This window comes from Gymnoscopelus braueri (assembly GCF_963280865.1).
Source record: "Gymnoscopelus braueri genome assembly, chromosome: 16".
Classification (NCBI taxonomy): Eukaryota; Metazoa; Chordata; class Actinopteri; order Myctophiformes; family Myctophidae; genus Gymnoscopelus; species Gymnoscopelus braueri.
In genome coordinates this window covers 41224236-41247290 of record NC_137616.1, presented here as the reverse complement: position 1 = coordinate 41247290, position 23055 = coordinate 41224236, and the positions used below count along the sequence as shown (strand labels likewise).

Below are 23055 nucleotides of genomic sequence, written 5' to 3'. Positions count from 1 at the left end.
GTGCTGAGTGCACGGTTGGCAAGTAACGGATCTAAATTTGGTACATAATCTAACAGTTATTAGTTAAAATCACAAAGAAAATGTGGTAATTAAATTAGTTAGATTGTCTTCAGATTGTCTTCTGACAGTAAAAAGCACCACTATAGTGAAACGACAATATGTCCGTGTGCGTACAGTGTAATATAGATAAAATAAAATAAAAGACTGTCTCATTTAGAATGATCTCTTGATAATTCAATATGCTGAAAATGGTTGAGAACTGCAGCTGCTGCATAGACTAATGTCTTTGACTCCTCCTAGTGGGCATACACTTACACTACATCAAAAGAAACAACAGCGAGTGTGCCATGTGCTTCACTTGCAGTGTGCGTATTGCGCCATCTTCTGGACAGAATTGTGTACTGCACCATGCCACTGGCTGGCTGATATGCAGTAAATACTCCTGACTAACAGTATGTAAGACAGTTCCATGACAAACTAGAGTTTGGTGCAAAATATTGTCTTTAAACTGCAAATCGTGTGTAGATGTAATACATTTAGCTGATTCTGTTTCCCATATAAGGATGTTTATAAATGAATTTATGACAAAGAGAGATTTTATATGGGGTTTACAATAAACCAGTGTTTACAACTTGTATAAATGCATTTTTTTTTTTAATAAAACACACAAAGATGAATTATGTCAAAAACACTTTTATTTCAGTAGCATCGTTTTGTGATTTCCAATGGAAAAGACACAGTATTGTGGTTGGTTTGGCATAGATTATTTTTTGTCTTGCGTAAGGCAAAGCTTAAAGTATTCTGTTCCTTTTTGTTAAAGCTCAGGCTGCAAAGATCTTCATCATCATCATCATCATCATCCTGTTCATCTATTCCGTCAAAGATAACTTACAAATTCCTCATTCCTTCAGGTAAGTCCCACCACAATGGGTCATCTAGGCCCCACTTTCACTTGCATTTGAAAACAAAAAAATACAGCAGTTTTAGTTTAACCATCCATTATGACCGGGAAAGCATCTGTGTCATTCTAGATTTCTTTGGCTATTCAAAAATAGCAGATCTTCAAGCTCATAGCTACGAGCTTGTAGATCTGCTATTTTAGAAAAATCATGAAAATGTGTGAATATCTTTGAATATAATATTCTTTAAAGCGAACTCTTGTCAAACATTTTGTTCCAGGGACCACCAGAAGCTAAGATTTGAGTTACAAATGTTTGCTTTAAAAATATAAATATTCAAAGAATTTGCACAAATGTTCACGATTTTTCAAAAATAGCCGAGTACCGCGCTATGAGCTTGTAGATCTGCTATTTTTTGAATAGCCAAAGTATAAAATAATGGTTTAAGTGGTTACACAGATGTGTTCCCGGTCTTAATGGGTTAAATATGATGTCAGTCTGCTCCCGGTATAGAACCCGTTTGGTACGTACCACTTTGCTCACACCAGTTGAGACAGCCATGTCGTAAGGCACTAGGTAAACACATAGACACACCCCGACCAAATCATATATAAATAAACAACCCCACACACACATCTCCCTCTAAACCCAGTGATTCTCAAACGTTCTCATTTCAAGGACCCCCGAGTTTGGTATGCATTAGGGGCCACAGACCCCCATTCCTCTGAGAGCGTACAAACGGAACCAAATGGACCCTTATCGCACATTTGGTTTCATTTGCACACTCTCAGAGTTCCAGACCTGTAAGGATCTATTTGGCTTCTATACCTAAGAACCATTTAGCTGGGGGACCCCCTGGAACCCCCTCATGGGACCCCTCGAGGGTCCCCGGACGCCATTTTGAGAACCACTTCTCTAACCCCACCCCCAGACACACAGCCATAACCCGATAGAACTACACTTTCTTAGCACTCCTCTTCTTCTTCTTCCTGATGAAGAAGGGTTGCTGAGAGTTGTTGTTGTTGTTGGCTCTGTCTGCGTGTGACGCTGTGGCAGTGGCGCTTCCGGAGGGGCCGAGCTCTTCTGGCTGGACAGGGACCGCTTCTTGTTGTACTGGTTGTACTGGTTGGGCACGCTGTTCCTTCTGGGTCTTCTCTTCTTTTACTGGTGTCGCCGCCGCCGCCGCTGGTGTGGGCTGCTCGATTTCCATCGCTTCAGCTTGAACCTTTTAAAAAGGCAGGGCAAACAGATCACTTTTAAGCTGGATATTTAAATAATGTGAAAACATAACAAAAAAACTGTACTTATAAGTTCTCATAAACAATAGATATGTTTTATACATGTTGGAAAAAGGGTGTTTGAACAGCTAAATCTGCCCTAGCACCCAGCATTCAGTGGAGCAGTTTTGTGAGTGGAGGAAGTCGAACCCTGGTAAACTCACCTAAACTCCTCCACCCTATAAGCAAATACAAGGATACTTGTATTACATTTTATGTAACCTTTTTAGAGTAGTGAGGCTTCCAGAGCATGGCAAATATAATCTAGTTTTGAACGCTTGATACTTAGTGTTCATTTATAGGCCAATATTATTAAGCACTGGCAATACAGTGTAGGCTACATCAAGGAACTTCCGCCACTTGTGATGTCATCACTGTGCAATTCCTGTAGGGTTGCCTTTTCAAAACATCTAATTTTAAGTAATTTCCATTATAATTATATGACTTTGCAAAGAAAATAAAACTGATGCTGCTGAGCAAGAGCAGAGTGCGGGACTTTTGTTCACGAATGTTTGTTCATATCATTGTATGGAAAATGATGTTGTTTAGATATGGACTAGTATTTAAATATCAGAAATTGTCCCTTCTGTCCTACCTTTTCCTCTGCAGGTTTGGACTCTTCTGGTGGGTTGGACTCCAACTTCGTGGGCACTGACAGTGGTTCAGGGGCCAGTTGCTTCTTCTCTTCTGGTACTGGTACCGTTGGTGTGGGCTGCTTGACTTCCTCTGGTTCAGGTCTAGAATCTGTTGACTCAATAGTTAGACCGGCTTCCTCCTTCACTGGTTCTGTAACCGGTTCTGATTCAGTGGGCCGCTCTTCATGTTCTGGTGCTGCCAGCGGGGACCCGGTTGTCTCCTTGTGGATCTCATCTACTTCCTCTGTCTTTGAAGCGGGCTCGGCCACCACAGCCGCTTCAGCTGTCGGCTTGGCTTCTACCTTCTTTGGAACGGCGCTATCCTCCTCGGCGGTCTTCTTCTGGACTTGGGTTTGCTTTGTGATGACGGCGAACGCCGAGGTCATCGCGTCCTCTTCGTCCTCGCCCTCCTCGCTGTCGTCTTCCTCAGCGTCTGAGGAGGGGGACAGTAGGCTGGCTGCGAACATCGCCATTCTGGCTTGCTCCTCCTTCAGGCGGGTCATGCCCTGGGTCAGGACCGGGTCTTGTTCTTGGATCTCCTGGATCTCCAGGGTGGTCAGGAGAGACTCGGGAACAGCGTTCGCCGGGACCACCACTGGGATCAGCTCATCCTCGGACAGGCCCATGTTGGCGTGGAACGCGAGGCCAGACTGGGTGTTGGCGTTGCGGACGTCCTTGATCTTGTCGTACAGGGCCTTCCTCTCCTCCTGCAGGGCCCGGCACAGCGTCTCCAGCTTCTCGATCTTCATCACAAAGGATTCAAACTCTTTGTCCTTCTCTGCCCGCTGGAGGGAGAGAATAAATGCATCGGTGAGTGAAGTGCATGCGACAGGGAGGGAGCAGGTGATGGTGAGAAGGAGGATGGGGTGCAAGAACATGAGACAGAAGCAAATGGAAAGAATAGTGAGATCACGGTCAAATAGCAGGTCCAAATTGGCTGTAAGTGGCCAAATGTGTTTGGTTAAACTCTTGGCCAATCTGGCTGCACTGCGGTGAGTAAGATGTCAATTACAGAAACGTAAACTGGACTGAACCTTTTTCTGTGATTAACAAAAATGTGATGGCATGACACCCATCCAACTAGTCCCCAGGGTAGCTGAAACAAGCTCCAAAAGTAGTTATAAAATTCCTGTTGACAACAACTAGTTGTTTTACTCTGCACAAAGACCATTAGCATGTCTTGGAATTACATAACTCAGTGGTTCTTCAAAGTGGGGTCCAGGGACCCTCTGGGTTCCAAATGGACCCTTACAGGTCTGTAATTTGGTTCCATTTTACACTCTCAGAGTTATGGGGGGGTCTTAAACAGTTTGAGAACCACGGACATGACTTGAAAGGTGACTTTGTATGACAACATCATCACCATAAAGTACATACCTCTCCAATCATGCCAGCCAGAGCCTGGTTGCAGCTCTCGAACCTCGTCTTCCACACGGTGGACTCCTTCTCCAGTTTCTTCATCTTCCCTGTCATCTAAAACAACCACACGTTTCACATTAAACAAGTGTGCTGACAGCATCACAGATGACATAGTGAATAAAGTAAGAAGCCGTGGGAATCTATGGTTGCAGAGCCATGTGGCCCATAGGTCAGAAGCCTATCTCCTGTTTCTGTAGTGTTGAGGCAGCTTGATGTAAAGATACACTCCCTGGACACTAGGAAGTCACAGAGACTTAACCCCAATCCCACCCTTGATGCTGCGAGCCAAGCAGGGAGACATTGGGTCCCATTCTATAGTCTTTTGTATGGCCTGGCCGGGGACTGAACCCCGGCCACCCAGTCTCAGAGCGGACACTAACCACAAGGCCACCGAGATTGTAAATAATAGAAAATAGCACAACAACAAGCTCAAAACACATTGTGAGCATGTAGTTGATCTTTTCTTTTTTTAATACTGACAATGACAAAGACCTCCATAATAATATTAGACCTATTTGATCCCACTGGGTAAATTCACCCAGTTGATTGCTGCTCAAGTGGTCAGACTGAGCACAGGGGGGGAGCAGTTAGGAGTTAAGTGTCTTGCTCAGGTACACGGCGACACATTGCCGGAGCTGGGAATTGAACCTGGAACTTTCTATTTCACAAGCTCTATCCATTCATATGGCCACCCCTGCATGCACCTAAAGCGCAATACATGCTCCTTCCGAAGTTTCCGGAAAGGGAGGTGATATAACTACACAACACGTTGATGTCACTCAGAACTTCTTCTCAGAACTCCTGCATCGCCGGATGTCCTGACTGTCCGATCTAGTTCGGAAAGCCCATCCGAAACAGCAGTTTTTTTCCCCGACATCAGAAGAAGCATGTATTGACCTTAAGGTAGCCTTGATCATCTGAATCTTAGTTGCACCCTCTATGAACATGCTGTATCAAAATACACATGACATATCCCCACCCCTGGTGACCACCTACCTTATCCATTTCCTGTTTGAAGCTGACGTAGATGTCGTTGCTCTTGGCCAGGGTGATCTGGAACTCGTCAAACTTCTCGGAATACAGGCACAACTGCGGACAGACAGACATACTGAGCTACAGGGGGACTCACACCCAACAGTACAGGAAAGTACCTGCATCCACAAGTCAAATGCTTGTCAATTTTAATCAACTCTACTGTCAATTTTAACTAAATACTAAATTAATTCAACTCTTCCTATTAGCCTTTTAGGGATGTACAACACTGCAGAATAAATATTCATTATACTATATTGTATTGTATACACCCACCCATCGTGAGGTCCTAGTTGACTTGTAAAACATCTAAAACATGACTGTTGAGCCTGGGCATTTATCAACTACTGTGAACTGTAGACATGCGTAAATAGTTTCCATCCCTTGTTTCCATAACAGTAAAATCAAATATTGAAAGTGCAAAAATCTGCCAGGAAATGAATTCAGTTTTTGCTAAAACAAGTCACCAAACCTGAAAAGTGGAGAGACATTTGAAATAATGTTGATGCACATAGTAAACATCACCCTTAACCACTTTAACCCTCTATTCTTAGTCAAACAGAGTTCCAAGTACAGTTAATTACTGTACTTGGAACACTCTTTCCCCTCTACAAAATTTCTTCAGCAAAAATCTACAAGCTCACAACGCGATGCATTGTGAGCTTGTAGATCGGCTATTTTTGGCTAATGTTCCCCACAGATTATGTATGCTAGGGTTCAAGTGGTTAAGATTCAGCCCTTTCATCTGATTGTACAATTTTCCACTGCAAGATTTCACACTATGCCATTTTAGTCTCAGGAATTATGTCCATGCTCCACATTGCTCAGGAGTTAATCCATGCAATACCAATGTTTCCCTTACGACTATCTGATGTTGTTTTCCTCCAACAATATACAGCTAGGGGCTTAGGTGGTTAAGCCCCTAGCTTAACCACCTAAGTATAAAATGCGTTTGAAAGTGTTTTATACAAAATATTTTGAAAATAGCCTACAAGCTCACAACCCATAGCATCATGATGCGTTCTGAAATTGTAGGTTGGCTATTTTCTCTGTTGTTGGGGGAAAATATATGTTTTATATACAAATTATATATGTTCCCCCACCTGTAATGACATGCCCAAAAAAGTGGTTAACTTTTCCACTGCATGCTGCATGACTCTACTGTACATACAAGTGACACAACACTGAATACAGTAGTAGTATTATAGGCCTACACGCAGTCCTAATGTCCTTAAACACTTGGAGCTTCGCAAAGAAACAATCCAAAAATGTATTGGCGAATATTTCACATCAAACTATTAATTTGCACATCTCATTCATACAGGTCGATGCTTTTATTCGTGGTGAACATTTTACTTTGTTTCGGAAAGGAGATTTCTTTTTTGCTTTATCATTGTGTAGTATTCACGTTTCATGTGGATGTGCTCATGACACAAACAGCAGTTTTAATTAACGCAAATTAATCGCACAAAATAAAGGCTCCTAGTGTGTAATCACATTTAGGATCTATTGCATGTCCTACCCTGTTGTTTTTGTGAGCATGGCAGTTGGTCAGTCCTCGAATAATACATCTTGTATTCTATGTATTCTCTTCTATACTGTATGACTTTGGAAACTCAATTTCCCTGCAGTGGAATTATCCCTTAAATGTCATCGCAAACCAGCATGTAACCTGGCCGGAGCTCACAGGTTATCACATGTGCTACTGTAAACCTGTACAGGACACGAGGACAGTATTCATACTAATTTGTTCTACCATTTCTCTGTTCTCGTGACATACTGTAAAGCAGTGTTTCCCAGCAGTGTTTCCCAAACAATGGTTCAGGCCCCATTTTGGGGTCACAGACTTTTAAGAAATAGTGAAAAGAAAATATGTTAAAATATGTTCAAGATCACAACGCGTCACATTGCGACGCATTGTGATCTTGCCCATCAGCTATTTTCACTATTTTAGAAATGGGACGATAATATTTTTCTACGTTTGGGACAAAGAAATGTATCTTTTGGAACTTGCGCTGAAAAGTTTGAGAACCACTGACATTAAAGGAACTGCTTTTTTGTATTATATTTCTTTGTGATATTCACCTGTGCCTGCATGATAGTCCCTTGCTCTTTGAGTCCCTGAGCTTGCAGTTTCCACTCAGCGGCCTGTACCAGTAACTGGTTATAGGACAGAGAGACAGTTAGCGTCAAACGGTTGGATCAGAGAGAGGGCATTCATTACCTTCTTCTTCAAGGTCAGCTCCAGTTCCTTCAGTGCGCAGCATTTCTTTGTTTTGTCAATAGCCTCCCTAAGTAACTACGACGACAGAGACAGTATACAATCACAGTCAGTCTAGGGCGTTATGCACAGAGACTATACAGACCAAATCATCATGACATCACCACAATACAAACATGTATTTCCGGGTAGGTAACGCCGGCAGTGTTAGCCTGGTAAACCATCGGTCTGCAGAGGAGACATGATCATGTGAATTCACGCGCCCGGGATGGTTTACCAGGCTACGGCAGTGTCGCCATTGGAGCAGTATTGTTCATTAACCTTATTTCTGGAAGAACAGGAGGCCTGGCCGTTCTTATTCTTCAACAAACACTTTTATATATTAAAATGTTCCATAATAAGGACACTTATGATAATGTTATTGACTATTAGACATATATCATTTTGTCAAACTAAACATAGCCAATGTTCTGGTCACTTAATTTTGTACATATCCATCGGCATTCTACCCGGAAATGCCGCTCTACAAGTTTGTTCATAATAATGGCAATAGTGATGTTAATAATAATGACAATACTACTGATAATAACAACAACAAAAACAACAACATATTAATAATATTAATAATAATAATAATTTAGAAATGTTCACAAGCAAATTTATAAAGTGTATTGGCGATGTAAAAACAAAAATATTAAAGCCATACATCCAAGAAAAATTTATGTTAATACAATATAACTAGTGCACCAGCAACTCACCTTTGGTTAGTTGAGTTGCTGATGTACAGTATTTGACTGAATATCGTCACTGTCGGGCAGAAACCTTGTATCTCCATATTGTTCAGTAAATTAATGCCCTAATTTGTAATACAAGTGTCGTGCACGCTGTAGTAGCGAAAATAGGCGATCTAAAAGCGTCGTATCGCTATCATTATTTTTTGTGTGGAAAGTGAAAGGAAAAGGGGTTAATTCGGTCTGTGTTTTTTATTAATATTGAACCAATGAAAAGTATTAACAAGAGCTGGTGACTAAACAACAGCTTCATTGGATCCATTGGGACACACGTTATTTTTGTCCATTTCCTAAAAAAAGTAACAGTTTTGGACACAGAAGGCTCCCACCCGACAGCGAGGATGTGCATCATGATGATAAGTACTCACATAGTCCTTCTCTCTCTTGTGTTTCTCCTCGGCCTCGGCCAGCAGAGCGTTGGACTGCTCCAGGCGGGTGTCAGACAGCTTCAGCTGCAGGTCACGATGCATGTTCAGCTTCTCCAGACTCTGCACACACACACAACACCAGTGATAGAAGAAGAAATAAGCACACGTTTTACTTGAGTAAAAGTATCAATACTGCCATGTAGATTTACTCTGTTGTAGTGTTGATTTCCTCGACTGAAACTATGATGAAAAATGTTCGTCGACTACCTTTTTTCACTGACGAAAACAAAATAAAAACGAAATTAAACTAAACTATGGTGACTAAAACTAAGACTAAATATATTGTCAATTTCGTCAACAAATAAAAACTAGTCTAAAATGTTAGGGAGGGACTAGTGGAGAAGAGATCCAGTAGAACTAAGAAAAATAGCAGATCTACAAGCTCACAACGCGTCGCGCTGCGGCACGTTGTGAGCTTGTAGATCGGCTATTTTCAGCATGCAACTAAGTGTAAAATCAGCCATTACGACGCCATCAAGGCACTGCCAAAACATATTTTAGTCGACTAAATCAACTGTAGATTTAGTCGACTAAAACTGGACTAAAACCAAAACATTTCAAATGACTAAAATATGACAAAAACAAAATGGAATTTTATTCCAAAGACTATGACTAAAACTGAATCAAAGTTTGCTGTCAAAATCAACACTGCTTTGTTGCAGGTAAAAGTCCTGTATGTAAAATAGTCGATCTACATCGACACGTTGAGAGCTTGTAGATCGGCTATTTGAACTATTAAAAAAAAAATGTTTTTCAAGATAGTAAGAAATGCCTAAAAAGCTACCATAAGCGGTAAGACAGCCCTAAGTCCCTAAAATAAAAAACAAGTAACATACAAAGCAGAGCATACAGTAATAGATAAATAACACACATACATACAGTACCAATACATGGTGTTGTACAGTACGTACCTCCTCTCTGTTCTCGTACTGATGCATGAGGCAGTCCAGCTTGTCGGACAGCTGAGCGTTCTCGTTGCACAGCTTGTTGTTGCGGTTGCTGTGCTGCTCGATCTGGGCCTGGATGTCGGTCAGCGTGCTCTGGAAGTGAGCGGTGATCTCTGTCCGCCTCTCCTCGTCCTCCCTGCACCGCTGCAGAGTCTCCTCCTGGGGAGGGGGAGGGGGAGGGGGAGAGGGAGGTGGATGGCGGGACGGATAGGGTGAGAAGGAGAGAGGCTGAGATAGGATAGGGGTTCCCGAAACGTTCCATGCGCCCCAGATAACCATGGCCTCTAGCCTCTGTGCCATTTTAGATTTGAGCTATTATACATGGCAACATCAGTTTTTCAGAAAACTCTTAAATCTACAAGCTCACAGCGAGCTTGTACATCTTCTATTTATTCATTTATTTTTTATTATTTTTTATTATCTTCTCTTCTGGAGGTCCCTGGCACAAAACATTTTCAGATGGGGTCCGCGGCCAAATACATATCATTTTGCACATACTGTACGTGCACATACATTAACTACAGTGCAATATCAATAGTCTTTTGTTGGCAGGGTAGCCAAACTATTCAGCCTTTTTTTCAGATGCATGCACTGACTGCAATTATATTTACAGTCTAATAAATTGTCATTTGTTCAAACTACAAAAGTGTTAACTCGCATCACCAGACTTTCCACCGCGGAGGAAAGCCTGGTATTCGTTCTAAACCGAGAAAACAAACAAAAAACGGTGGTTCCGGTGGTTGGTTCCCCACATAATGCGAATTAGTTTATTCTGGATAGTCGCGCTACTATTAGAATAAAAGAGGGACATACCTCTTAGAATAAAAGTTAGAATAAAAGAGGGACATACCAAAACGATAATACCAAAAGAAACTAAACGAGTATACCAAACTAAACACAATTTAAACTAGGGGAATCATTTTGGAGGTGCACGGCAGCAGAGGTTCCGGTTGGTGGTTCCGGCCGCCTGATGACGTAAGAAACTTTGATCCCAGGCTACAAAAGTGTAAATAAAATACAATAGCCCTTTTTTCTGGCGAATAGACAACACAAGAAACAACCAGTAAGAAATCAGCCCAGGTTCATTTCAAAAACTCTCAGGAACTTCAGTGTATGAATTTCACATGACTATACTGGGGAGGCCATCAATAATACATTTTAGGAAAGAAGCCGCAGGCCATGTCAAAAAATCTGCCCTCTGCGCCCCTGGCCAGACTTTGGACATGTCTGTCTGTACATGGTTTATGAACAGCCGTGGACTGATGCACCCTCTTACCTTGAGGCTCTTGTTCTGTCTCTGCAGCTCTCTGCAGAGATTCTCCATCTTACTGCGAGCCAGGATGCTTCTGCTGTTCTCGGCCTGGAGGTTCTCCCTCTCCCTGATCAGGACACCGTGCTTCTGTTGCAGAGTGCGCTGACGCTTGTCGTCCGCCCGCCGCGCTTCGGCCTGATGAGACAAGGATATATCGTTGCTGTCGGGCAGAAACCACCATATCTCCATATTCTAATATAACTTTTTGTGTTTTTTTCGTAAATTAACGCCTTGCTTGATCATACCACAGTGTCACACGAAAGCATCAAAAGTAGCAGATCTGCAATCACGGCGCGAAGCGTTTTTGAGCTTGTAGATCTGCTACTTTTGATACTTTTGAGTATCAAACTTTTGATTAGGCTCCTGACCAATGGCTCCTGACCTATGAGCCACAAGGCTTGGGAACCATTGACTCCCAAGGCTACTTTTACATACTGTATAGATATGCATATCGTCACTGTCAGGCAGAAACCTTAGATCTCCATATTTCAATTAACGCCCTACTCAGGTTTATTTATTTATTTATTTTTTTCCTGAAAAGTAACCGTTTTAGATATACACGGTCTCTGCCTGACAGCGGCAAAATGGAACCCTAATACAGCAAGTGTGTATGTATGTAGGTGTACGTGTGTGGACTGATGCACTCACCAGTTCAGCATATTTTTTGACCAGAACTTCTAGTTTCTTATCCGGAGAAGACAACTTCTTCAGACTCTGCATGACATTGTCTATAGCACACGCACACACGCACACACGCACACGCGCACACACACACACACACACACACACACACACACTCACACACACACACACACACACACACAGAGAGAGAGAGAGAGGGAGAGGTGTTGTTAGAATTTGTGCTGTTTGATGTTATGTCATGTTGTCAGAGTGTTCTCAACATGAATGGACCGGACATTGTGATTGATTGATTATGACATCATGGCCTGACATGTTTCCCCATCATCCCACTGTGCCTCTTCCCTGTCCCACCTGCTTCCTTGGTGATGGTGACGTCATCGCTTGGCTCCTCCTCCATCCTGTCTTCGTCTGGCTTCACCACCACCGTCTGAGGTGTACAAAACAAAACTTCATCATTATCGCCGACAGGCAGGCGGAAATACTGTGATCGCTGTGTGTCTGTGTATCTGTGCGTGCCAACTCGTCAAACTTGCATCCTAGTTGATAAAAAATATATATTTTCAGTGAATCCCTTAGTCACACCATCATCCCTTGCATGAAGTAGTGTTGGACTTAATGGTGGTGTTTATGAAGATTCATATGTCCGGTCCTATTTTGAGCGATTGCAAGTTCCCGGCATGCCAAAGCTAAATATGTTTGCCAAGTCTAAATACAGAAGAGCAGACACAGCCTTTCACTGCAACAGTGCATGTTGAAGAGTACAGTAACAGTGTCATGCCGAGCCATGCTGCTACGTAAACGCTAGGCCTTTCACAATTATTATATAATCGATTGATCACAATTATTTGAGACACAATTATTTTGTATAATCATTAGAATTGTTTCCATTCATCTGTATAAAAACTTAAGAGAAATTAAAAGAACTGTCATATTTCCATTATTATTTCCATGTCACTGCCCATGCTCTTTTAACCACTTTCAACCTGGTTTTGGGCATTTCAAATTGCGAAAATAGCTGATTTCCAAGCTCACAACGTGTTGCATCACTACACGTTGAGCTTGTACATTGGCCATTTATAAAAAAAAAAAAAAAAACATTTTAATTTTTTTTTTTTTTTTTAGCAATAGTACATTATTTATATATTTCAATGTCATATCTGTCCTGTGCAAACGCTTGAGATTTTCAAGTGGACCCTGATCCAGAAAAGGTTGGGCGCCACTGCTGTAGACGCACACACAACCCCACAACATTGTCATCACATGCCCCCCATACAGACAGAAAGATGGAGGGAGCTAGGGCACGGCTCCTGGCGGAGATTTGCACTCTACTGAGCACACCTTTCTAGTTACAATTAAAGATTGTCAACCACAACTAACAACTACTGCTTAAAACCCCTTTGGGCTATTGACTGTAGCAATATATGAACCACACAGTATACATTGTTTCACACTTTTTCCATAAAAAACATAAACTCGCCCGGTTTCGGTACCCAGCATTGACCGGGTTATTACATTGGTGAAATAGACTCACCATCTCCCTCTACTTCTGTCCCTCTCCCTCTCCCTATCTCCCTCTGATGGAGCTCCGGTCTGTCTTCACACACAATACACAACCTCCCTCACTCTCTTTCGCTGATCAAGCGAACCAATTCATTACTCACCGACAGACAAACTAACTAAATAACCCAGCTATCAGCCTATTTAAATACATAAAACCCTATTTTAGGCTATACTTCATCATACACCGGAATTGCATAGTATTTTTGAACATTTCTGAATATTTTGTTACATTTTCACCTGTAATGTCATGCCCAAAATAGGGGGGACATGTTGAAAATGGTTTATTAGCCTAACTAACTAACCAACTAATAGGCTGCATACCAAACTAACTAATCCACAAATTACCCTCTAACCAACCACTGGATACCCAACCACCTAATTAAATAATAATTAAAAAAACTATCTATCAAACTAATCAAGTAACCAGTAAGCACCTTCCTACCCATAAGCTACTATGTAGTTACCTTGTCCATGAGGGAAGCTGCCGATCCGTAGGTGCTGAGGATGTCCTCCAGCTTCTTGCTCATGTCCTCCAGGTGGTCCCCAGAGAAGTGGGCCGCGGCAGGAGCCTCAGGAGCGGGTGAGCAGGCTGCCTGGCTGTCAGCGCTCTCGTCCGGGGATGGGGAGACAGCGCTGGGCTGAGGGGATGAGATCACCTCAGCTGTTTTCACCGAGGTTTCCATTGATCAACCCAGGGCTCTGTGGGGAGAGGGGGGGGGCGAGAGAGAGAGAGAGAGAAGAGATAGAGAGAAAGAGAGAGAGAGAGAGAGAGAGAGGGAATGAGAGAGAGAGAGAGAGGGAGATGGACAGTTTTACAATGGGAAATGTTTTCCATTTTTAACTCAACAATTCATGGAAATATCCTTGTGTAAGCGCACGCACATGTCATGGATAAACCCCAGGATAACCAGTAGACTAAACTAAAGCATACACAGTAGCCTACGTATCATTCCACAAATAGCTGACATTTGGCATTTAATAACTGCGTACATTCAATTTCAGGTGCATGATTTGGTATACTGTGTGTACAATACATTAGACATATGACGTTTTAAACTCCACCTAATATAAATTGGACTATCCAGTACATTAATGAGCTATGGAGTCACGCGGCACAAATTGTGCTCTTATCTTTGAAAAGAAGAACAGTTCTAGGCTATATGAATTAAGTTTTTTGGGGGAAATATCTGCATGAAATAAAAATGGTTAATGAGACAGACTATAGTCTATATAATGTCATCAATACATATTGACCAATTCACTTGGGCTATTCTATAATAGGCCTAGTGTTTTAAATAAATCTTTGTTCATAATACAAATCTGCATTTTGCCCATGCAGGCGCTGATCTCTGTCTTTGGTCCAACTACAAACCAATGGTGCACGTGTATTAAGCCGGGAAAGCATCTGTGTAATTTTAGATTTGAGCAGATATACAAGCTCACAGCGTGTCACTTTGTACCGCGCTGCGAGCTTGTAGATCTGCTATTTTTGAACATTTTGTGTTTTAAGTGTTTTAAATGGTGAATCATTTTGAAATAAGAAAAGTGTGAGAAGTACTGATTTAAAAGGCATTTGTAGAATGGGCCTGATCAGGTCTTAAAGGATTTTAAAAATGGGACGGGGTTTATTATCTACAGACATACATTAGCCTGCTGTGTAAACCTCATCCACTTACTGTACTTTGCATACTGTACATTTACTGTAAGCCACGAACAACTGACATGTATCCATACTGTACATGTACAGTATCTATTCTTTATTTTTATTTTTATGATCAACACTTTATTTGAGTTTTACCCTTGGCAGAACGAATAATAGAACAAATACACAAATAAACATGTAATACAATTAATATTCAAAGAAAATCAAAAGTAAGAAAATGTACAAAAAGAAAACCAAACCCAAACAACAACAATATACAAATATACATGCACATTATGGGTGCGTTCGGAAATTACGCACCGGAGCACACTCGCCTATTAGTTTGTATTGGCCAGTGCGCTCAGTGCTGTATTTTCGAACGCGCCCTATATGTATCTATTATTCATTATAAACGGACTGGGGAAACGCCTACACAGCCTACACAATGAGCATGCGCTGAAATGACGCAGTGTGCATTAAAGTCTATGGACACTGAGGTAATTGACATGATGTACAGTAGTAGCTATAGGACTATGGTGGAGTTAGCTCTGGTCCATAGCGTTAGAAGGAGTTCTCCTTAACGCTATGGTACTTGTCCAGACGTTGCCCGCACACCCCCCGGTAGCGCAGGCTGCGCAGCCTCTCGTCTGTAGTAAACATAACAAATACACTTTCGCTACTCACCAAAAAAAATACGGTTTTAAGATATTAAAAGCCTACTTTACTCAGTGGGGACACTCGGAGCCCCCCCACCTCACGTCTAAAATACGCTTTTTGGCCAGAAGAGAAAATATTCCACCGGATGGGAAAATGTTTTAGTTGCTCCACTGCGCCCCCTACAGATCTGGTCAATGGAATATTTCTATTGACAAGATCTGTAGGGGGCGCAGTGGAGCAACTATCCGGTGGATTCTCCTCCTCAAGGCTATGGACCAGAGCTACTATGGAATAAATGGATCCGTTTGATCAATCCTCTCATCATAATCCCAACAACTCACGGAGCATGTGCTTTCCTGTCCCATTGTCTCCTCTGCTGTCGTGAACATAGTCTAGTTAGTGCATGCTGTAGCGACCATCGCTGTCTGGATGATCAGTGCCATTTATTCCAATGGTATTCAAGCCTCTTCAACATAAGATGCTGTGTGTAGCAGCACCACTAGTTAAGTTAGCAGAAGCAGCAACAAGGCTTCCTGTCACAGTGTCCCTACTTTTTCAAAATAAAAGTCTATATGTGTGTGTGTGTGTGTGTGTGTGTGTGTGTGTGTGTGTGTGTGTGTGTGTGTGTGTGTGTGTGTGTGTGTGTGTGTGTGTGTGTGTGTGTGTGTGTGTGTGTGTGTGTGTGTGTGTGTGTGTGTGTGTGTGTGTGTGTGTGTGTGTTCATCACTGTGTCAGTGATGGAAAAAACACTAACATTTCTACTTGAGTAAAAGTACAAATGTATTGGTATCAAAATGTAGGCTACTTAAAGTACCAAAAGTAAAAGTACTCCATTATGCAGAATGTCCCATTCAAGTTTTCAAAATGTATGAACATCTTATAGAAAATAGCAGATCTACAAGCTCACAAGCTTGTAGATCTGCTATTTTCAAATAGCCAAAGTATATAAGGATGAAGTGGTTAATGCATGTTTTGTATCAATAATAAAAATCTACAAAGTAACTAAAGTTTTCAAATAATTGTAGTGGAGTAAAAGTACAATATTTGCATATACAATACATTTGTACTTAAGTGCAGTACTTGAGTAAATGTACTTAGTTACTTCCCACCACTGTGTGTGTGTGTGTGTGTGTGTGTGTGTGTGTGTGTGTGTGTGTGTGTGCGCGTGCTTCCATTTCCACATACTTCCACTTGTCTCTCCTTGTGTCATCATCTGGAATAAACTCAGTGTGTGTTTATTTTAAAAGGCATATTGGGACATGATGACTGCTGTCTGTGCATGCTAATGTCTCATCATCAGGCTGGAATTAGACCATTCCACCATGCATGCCCATTGCGCTTTGGTTGCTGCCACAACACGCACACGCACACACACACACACACACACACACACACACACACACACACACACACACACACACACACACACACACACACACACACACACACACACACACACACACGCTCGCGCACGCACACACACACGCGCACACACACGCGCACACCCACACTTGTGAGGACATCAACATTTGATAGGATGGCATTGGAAATGGTTGAAAATAGCCCCAAAATTGCAGATCTATAATTTCACAACGCGTCACACTGCAACGCATTGTGAGCTTGTAGATCGGCTATTTTTCGGTGTGTGACATCACCGCACAGCTAAGTATAAAATAGGAAAACTCTATAAACCTAACCACTAAATGTCTAATCCTAAACATAACCGCAACCTGAATATTTCCCTAATTGTAAATCTCACAACACACACACACACACACACACACACACACACACACACACACACACACACACACACACACACACACACACACACACACACACACACACACACACACACACACACACACACACACACACACTGAGTGGAGCAGCCCCTCCCCCTCTATGTTTTACAGCACCTGTTGTGTTGGGGTCTATTCTGAGAGTGTCTAAATATGGTCAAAGTGTTACGACTGTCTCTCGCTGTACGTCATACAACCTCTGCTGATGGCATCCATAATATATACGCTTTCTCAGGAAACACCTCAGTGTGTGCTTGAGTAGGTGTGTCAGTATTATGCATGTTTGTGTGCCGTGTGCGTGTGTGTGTGTGAGAGAGAGAGAGAGAGAGAGAGAGAGAGAGAGAGAGAGAGAGAGAGAGAGAGAGAGAGAGAGAGAGAGAGAGAGAGAGAGAGAGAGAGAGAGAGAGAGAGAGAGAGAGAGAGAGAGAGAGAGAGAGAGAGAGAGAGAGAGAGAGAGGGGGGGGAAGAGAGACAGAGGGGGGAGAGATGGTCTGATAGACTGGCAGTGAATGAAAACAAGTTTTGATATACATGCTGAAAAACTTGAAAACTTTGGGCTATCTCCAAACAGACAAGACCTCACGCCCCCTCCTGTGATCTTTGGCTCTTCACGCCCCCCACCTGTGATCTTTGGCTCCCCCTCCAAGGGGGGCCTGCTGGACCCCAGGTATAGGGAAACACTGTGTTAGCCCCACAGACCCCCCCCCTCACCAACACGCACACAATCACACACACACGTCACAGCAGGACAAACCAGGCCCACAGCCTCGCTCAACCGCTTGTATCATCTTTCCTTGAATCCAGATAGCTATGAAAATAACCATTAAACAGCGATAAACAAGATCACACATCTTCTGCAGGTCATTAAACTAAGTTTGTATCACGTAAAAAGTACGTTCAAGCCTGAGTCCTGTTCTATACCATGTTTTTCTGTCACCAATCAACCAAGGAGAAAATAAACTTTAGAATTAAGAACACAAACATTTTTTGACTGTGTTTTTTTTCCTCACTTGTTGCCATACTGTCTTTATCACTGTGTAATTACATTTTTACTTAAGTACCATTTAGTGTCATAATTGGCAATGGTATATATTGACATTGTGACTCAGCTAAAACCAAATCCCTACCAACTCACAAACACTGATACCAACAAACTGACTCAGCAACTAAATGTCCATCTAACAAAGACCAACTAACAGAGGTACACAGAAAGTAATCAAACCCACATTAAAACCACATTAAAACCACACAAAACCAGCGCTGTTAAAGAGTGTAAAAGTTGCTTACCCGAAACAGTGGAGTGAAGGATAGAAGGAGAGAGAAGGAGAGAGGGATCAAGTGGGAGAGAGAGTGTGCGATGGAGAGGTAGAGAGAGAGAGAGGTAGAGAGAGAGTGTGTGTGGGGGGAGGGGGGTTTGATGTCTGGCAGCGACAGCTGGGATGGAGGACAGCCTCCCAAAATAACTACTGAGGATCAACACATACTCAGGCCTGACAGGCCTGTGTATGTGTGTGTGTGTGTGTGTGTGTGTGTGTGTGTGTGTGTGTGTGTGTGTGTGTGTGTGTGTGTGTGTGTGTGTGTGTGTGTGTGTGTGTGTGTGTGTGTGTGTGTGTGTGTGTGTGTGTATTCCAGGGGTCTGCAATGGTATACGCTGTCATATCCTGAGTGTTACTTTAACTCTGAGAGTGTCAAAATGGATCCTTATGGCTCCGTTAATAGTATTACACTCTCAGAGTTAAGGATCTAACAGCGTACCATTTACAAACTGACCATTGCATTTACAAAGTGACTGTGGATGTGGACCAAAAAAAATAAAAACCTCAGAGGAATAGCAAGGGGTTGTTTGGCTGGCAGTGTGTGTGTGTGTGTGTGTGTGTGTGTGTGTGTGTGTGTGTGTGTGTGTGTGTGTGTGTGTGTGTGTGTGTGTGTGTGTGTGTGTGTGTGTGTGTGTGTGTGTGTGTGTGTGTGTGTGTGTGTGTGTGTGTGTGTGTGTGAGTGAGTGTGTCAATCCTAGAGGGCAGTGTCATCATCTCTGCATCCACAATATTCATCGCACGCTCCGCCATAATCCTTGATGATCTAAATTAATTCTAAAAGAATCAAGATGGGTTTATTTGTCACTCATACGGGTACAAACAGTGAAATGTTGGCGGGACATGTTCTATAGAGACTGTGCTAACAGCAACAATACAATACACACAAGATAATAATACAGATAATACTGAATTGTAATGAAATAAAAAGAACAAGAAAAATAAAATGAGGTACGATAAAATGATTAAAAAGTACAGACAGGACACACTACCTTTCTGTAAAGAAAACATTAGTAGCAGCGGGCAATGTGTAAAGGGAGGATTATTTATTAGATTTATAAAAGCTATATGACGTACTCTTATCTCTTACATGAGCAAGCATGTTTATTTGAGCAATGTTTTGAAATGTCTGCCTATAAACAGGGACACCAGGTTGAAAGTGTCTTAACACACACACACACACACACACACACACACACACACACACACACACACACACACACACACACACACACACACACACACACACACACACACATGTCAATGAGGAGCCGCCTTAATGAACAAAATGTTAGTCCTGCTGGGATTTCCCAACAGTGTGGGGAGGGAGTTGCCTGAAAACACAGGCATGCAGGTCTCTCTATCACGGCACCATTCTGTGAACCCGCCAAATGTCACTGTTTTCCACTCTAGTGTATGTTTTGGTTTCCTTTGTGCCGGGATAAACACCTGGCTGTGTCTCCCCAGCTGAGCTTTTCAATGAAATCATTCTGTGTTTGGCAGCCGAACTACGACAGCTGAACCATCAGTATTAAGCTCATCACTCTCTCTGTCTTTTTAACACCCACTCACCCTAGGCTTAATAAAGGCAGGGTATGTGATAATGATGTGATAAAAGGACAGGAAAGGATCATAGGCTCAACTGAACTGTCGCGTGGATGGTGTGGTAAAAGCCACAGGAGACACAGCACTGGAGTTGATATGGGCCATACATGGAGATCCCTGACGTCAGCGCAAATCACAGTACTAATTGGATTATTTATGACCAAATATGGACATGCCTGATGTCACAACAATCAGTCAACAGTCTGTTGACGCCAGGTTGAAAGTGGTTCAATGAATGAGTGACTGACTGAATGAATGAGTGACTGACTGACTGACTGACTGACTGACTGAATGAATGAATGAATGAATGATGCAGACAAGAAAACACATGTCTGTAACATCTGTGTCATGTCACATGTACATGGACTGGGTTGAGATGCACCCACCGGCGAACTAATTGGCATAATAAAATAACAGAATTTGAGGGTTATTTACAAACGGTAGGGTGTGGCAACTGGCATCCCCCCGTGGACCATAAATGACGCCCCTGCCGCAAATCCAATATGGACAACGGTTTGTCCTACGTCTGTGTTACGTCACTCCCATGTCACTCCCATGTCACATCTGTCTCCTTACATAATAAACAGTTTACCAGCTCATTTTCAAGACAAACACGCTGTTTGGCTGCCGTTATCACATTTTGGTCCACGGCAATAACGGTTGGATGAAATGATGTCGAAATTACAGAAGGCCATTGATCTCATCACCAGAGCCACAGAGGAGGACAAGGCAAATAACTACGAGGAGGCCTTGCGCCTCTACCAGCATGGCGTGGAGTACTTCCTGCACGCTATCAGATATGACATAAAATGTGACAAACAAAAGCATAGCATACGAGGGAAGTGCGAGCAGTACCTGGATCGAGCGGAGAAGCTAAAAGACTACCTGCAGAACAAAGACAAACAGAGCAGGAAACGTGTAAAGGAGGCACAGGGCAATGACAAGGATGACAGCGACAGTGGAGGGGAGGACCAAGAGAAGAAGAAACGGCAGGAGCAACTCATGGGCGCCATTGTAATGGAGAAACCCAACGTGAAATGGAATGATGTCGCTGGACTGGAGGGGGCCAAGGAGGCCCTGAAGGAGGCCGTAATCATGCCGATCAAATTTCCTCATCTCTTCACAGGCAAGCGTACTCCGTGGAGAGGCATCTTGCTGTTCGGCCCTCCGGGCACAGGGAAGTCGTACTTGGCCAAGGCTGTAGCCACAGAGGCCAACAACTCCACCTTCTTCTCCATATCCTCCTCAGACCTCGTGTCCAAGTGGCTCGGGGAGAGCGAGAAGCTGGTTAAGAACCTGTTTGATCTGGCTCGCCAGCACAAGCCTTCCATCATCTTCATAGACGAGGTGGACTCGATGTGCGGCTCCAGGAACGACAACGAGAGCGACGCCGCCCGCCGGATCAAAACCGAGTTCCTGGTACAGATGCAGGGCGTGGGGAACAACAGCGATGGGATCCTGGTGCTGGGAGCCACCAACATCCCCTGGGTCCTAGACGCCGCCATCCGCAGACGGTTCGAAAGGCGCATCCACATCCCTCTGCCCGAGGAGCCGGCCAGGTCCCAGATGTTCCGGCTGCACCTCGGCAACACGCCGCACAGCCTGAGCGACGACGACTTTCGGCAGCTGGCGCGCAAGACGGACGGCTACTCCGGAGCCGACATCAGCATCATCGTCCGGGATGCCCTCATGCAGCCCGTCAGGAAGGTCCAGTCCGCCACGCACTTCAAAAGGGTGCGCGGTCCGTCCCCGAGGAACAACCAGGTGGTGGTGGATGACCTCTGGACGCCGTGCTCCCCCGGCGACCCCGAGGCCAGGGAGATGACCTGGAACGACGTGCAGAGTGACAAGTTACTGGAGCCCATAGTCCGCATGACTGACATGGACCACTCTCTGTCTACCACGCGCCCCACGGTCAACAATGAAGACCTGCTGAAGCTAAAGAAGTTCGCAGAGGACTTTGGAATGGACGGTTGAGACACAGGAGAGACATATTGTAGCAGCTGCAGTGTAGTTGAAGACATCGCAACACAACTTGCTCTGAGAGAAAGTAAGACTGTCAGCTGACCTTTAGCTAATTCTATTAGTGAATTGATGTGCAGCTCCAGATTGTCAGATTAGCAGGTAGGTGTGTTGCTCTAATAATTCAAAACATGCCTGCTGGTACAAATGAACTCTTGGGCAACTTTAATGAAACACCTCTATCTAGTGGTCATACAACAAAATGGCAGACCAACAACTTGAAATGACCCGTGTTGCTCTTAAGTCTATAAAATGTGCTGTTTCAGCCAGAGGCGGCAAGATCTATGTGGGATAATAATGTTATTTCTTCAGTAACTAAGTAGTTTAGTCTGGAAGATTTTTTTTTCACCATCTTGTGGTTTACTTGACACATCCATCCACACTCAATATGCACGTGTTCTCCAATATGATTTAAATTGGTCAGAATGCTTTTACACTTTGTAAGTTACATGTACGTTTTGTTTCCAGTCTTTGGTGAGAGGAAGTCCTGAAAGCTTTACAGAAGAAACTGAAGGCCTTTAATACATACATTTAAAACTAAATGTAACCAAACAGCAGAATACGTTAAGGTTCAGAGGCAGACAGAGAAGCAGGCAGATTAAGCAAGAGTTTAAGACGATTCATCAGTTTCTACTAGAGGAAGAGGAGGCTAGCATCATGGCACTTAGGGATGAAGAGCAGCAAAAGAGTCTGATGATAGAGATTGAGGGTCTGAACAGAGAGACATTAACCATTTCTAACACAGTCAGAGCCATAAGAGAGGAGCTGAAAGCTGAACACATCTCGTAGGGCCCACAGCTGGTCTCAGGAGCACTAATACAGTGGTTCTCAAACTTTTTCATGTCAAGGAC

General features: G+C 43.2%; 2 protein-coding genes across 4 annotated transcripts; one reads left to right on the top strand and one right to left on the bottom strand.

Annotated features, from left to right (window-relative positions):
* Positions 1–677: 677 nt before the first annotated feature.
* LOC308103955 (beta-taxilin-like) lies at positions 678–18639 on the bottom strand. 3 transcript variants are annotated; one of them, XM_080454180.1, is made up of 12 exons: positions 18552–18639; positions 13628–13860; positions 11955–12030; positions 11610–11689; positions 10926–11096; positions 9614–9808; positions 8643–8762; positions 7487–7561; positions 5227–5319; positions 4189–4284; positions 2772–3596; positions 678–2124 (listed from the first exon to the last, which is right to left on the bottom strand). In XM_080454180.1, exons 2-12 carry the CDS (start codon positions 13844–13846, stop codon positions 1855–1857), a joined length of 2220 nt encoding a protein of 739 aa, XP_080310306.1. In that variant the 5' UTR covers positions 13847–13860; positions 18552–18639; the 3' UTR covers positions 678–1854. The 3 variants fall into 3 exon arrangements, with proteins under 3 accessions (XP_080310306.1, XP_080310305.1, XP_080310307.1); XM_080454179.1 differs by lacking the exon at positions 7487–7561 and adding an exon at positions 7348–7422; XM_080454181.1 differs by lacking the exons at positions 7487–7561; positions 18552–18639 and adding exons at positions 7348–7422; positions 15804–15858.
* Positions 18640–20851: 2212 nt separating this feature from the next.
* LOC308103917 (vacuolar protein sorting-associated protein 4A-like) lies at positions 20852–22159 on the top strand (the record flags this gene model as incomplete). Its single annotated transcript, XM_080454126.1, has 1 exon — positions 20852–22159. One exon carries the CDS (start codon positions 20852–20854, stop codon positions 22157–22159), a length of 1308 nt encoding a protein of 435 aa, XP_080310252.1.
* Between the last annotated feature and the right edge of the window lie 896 nt (positions 22160–23055).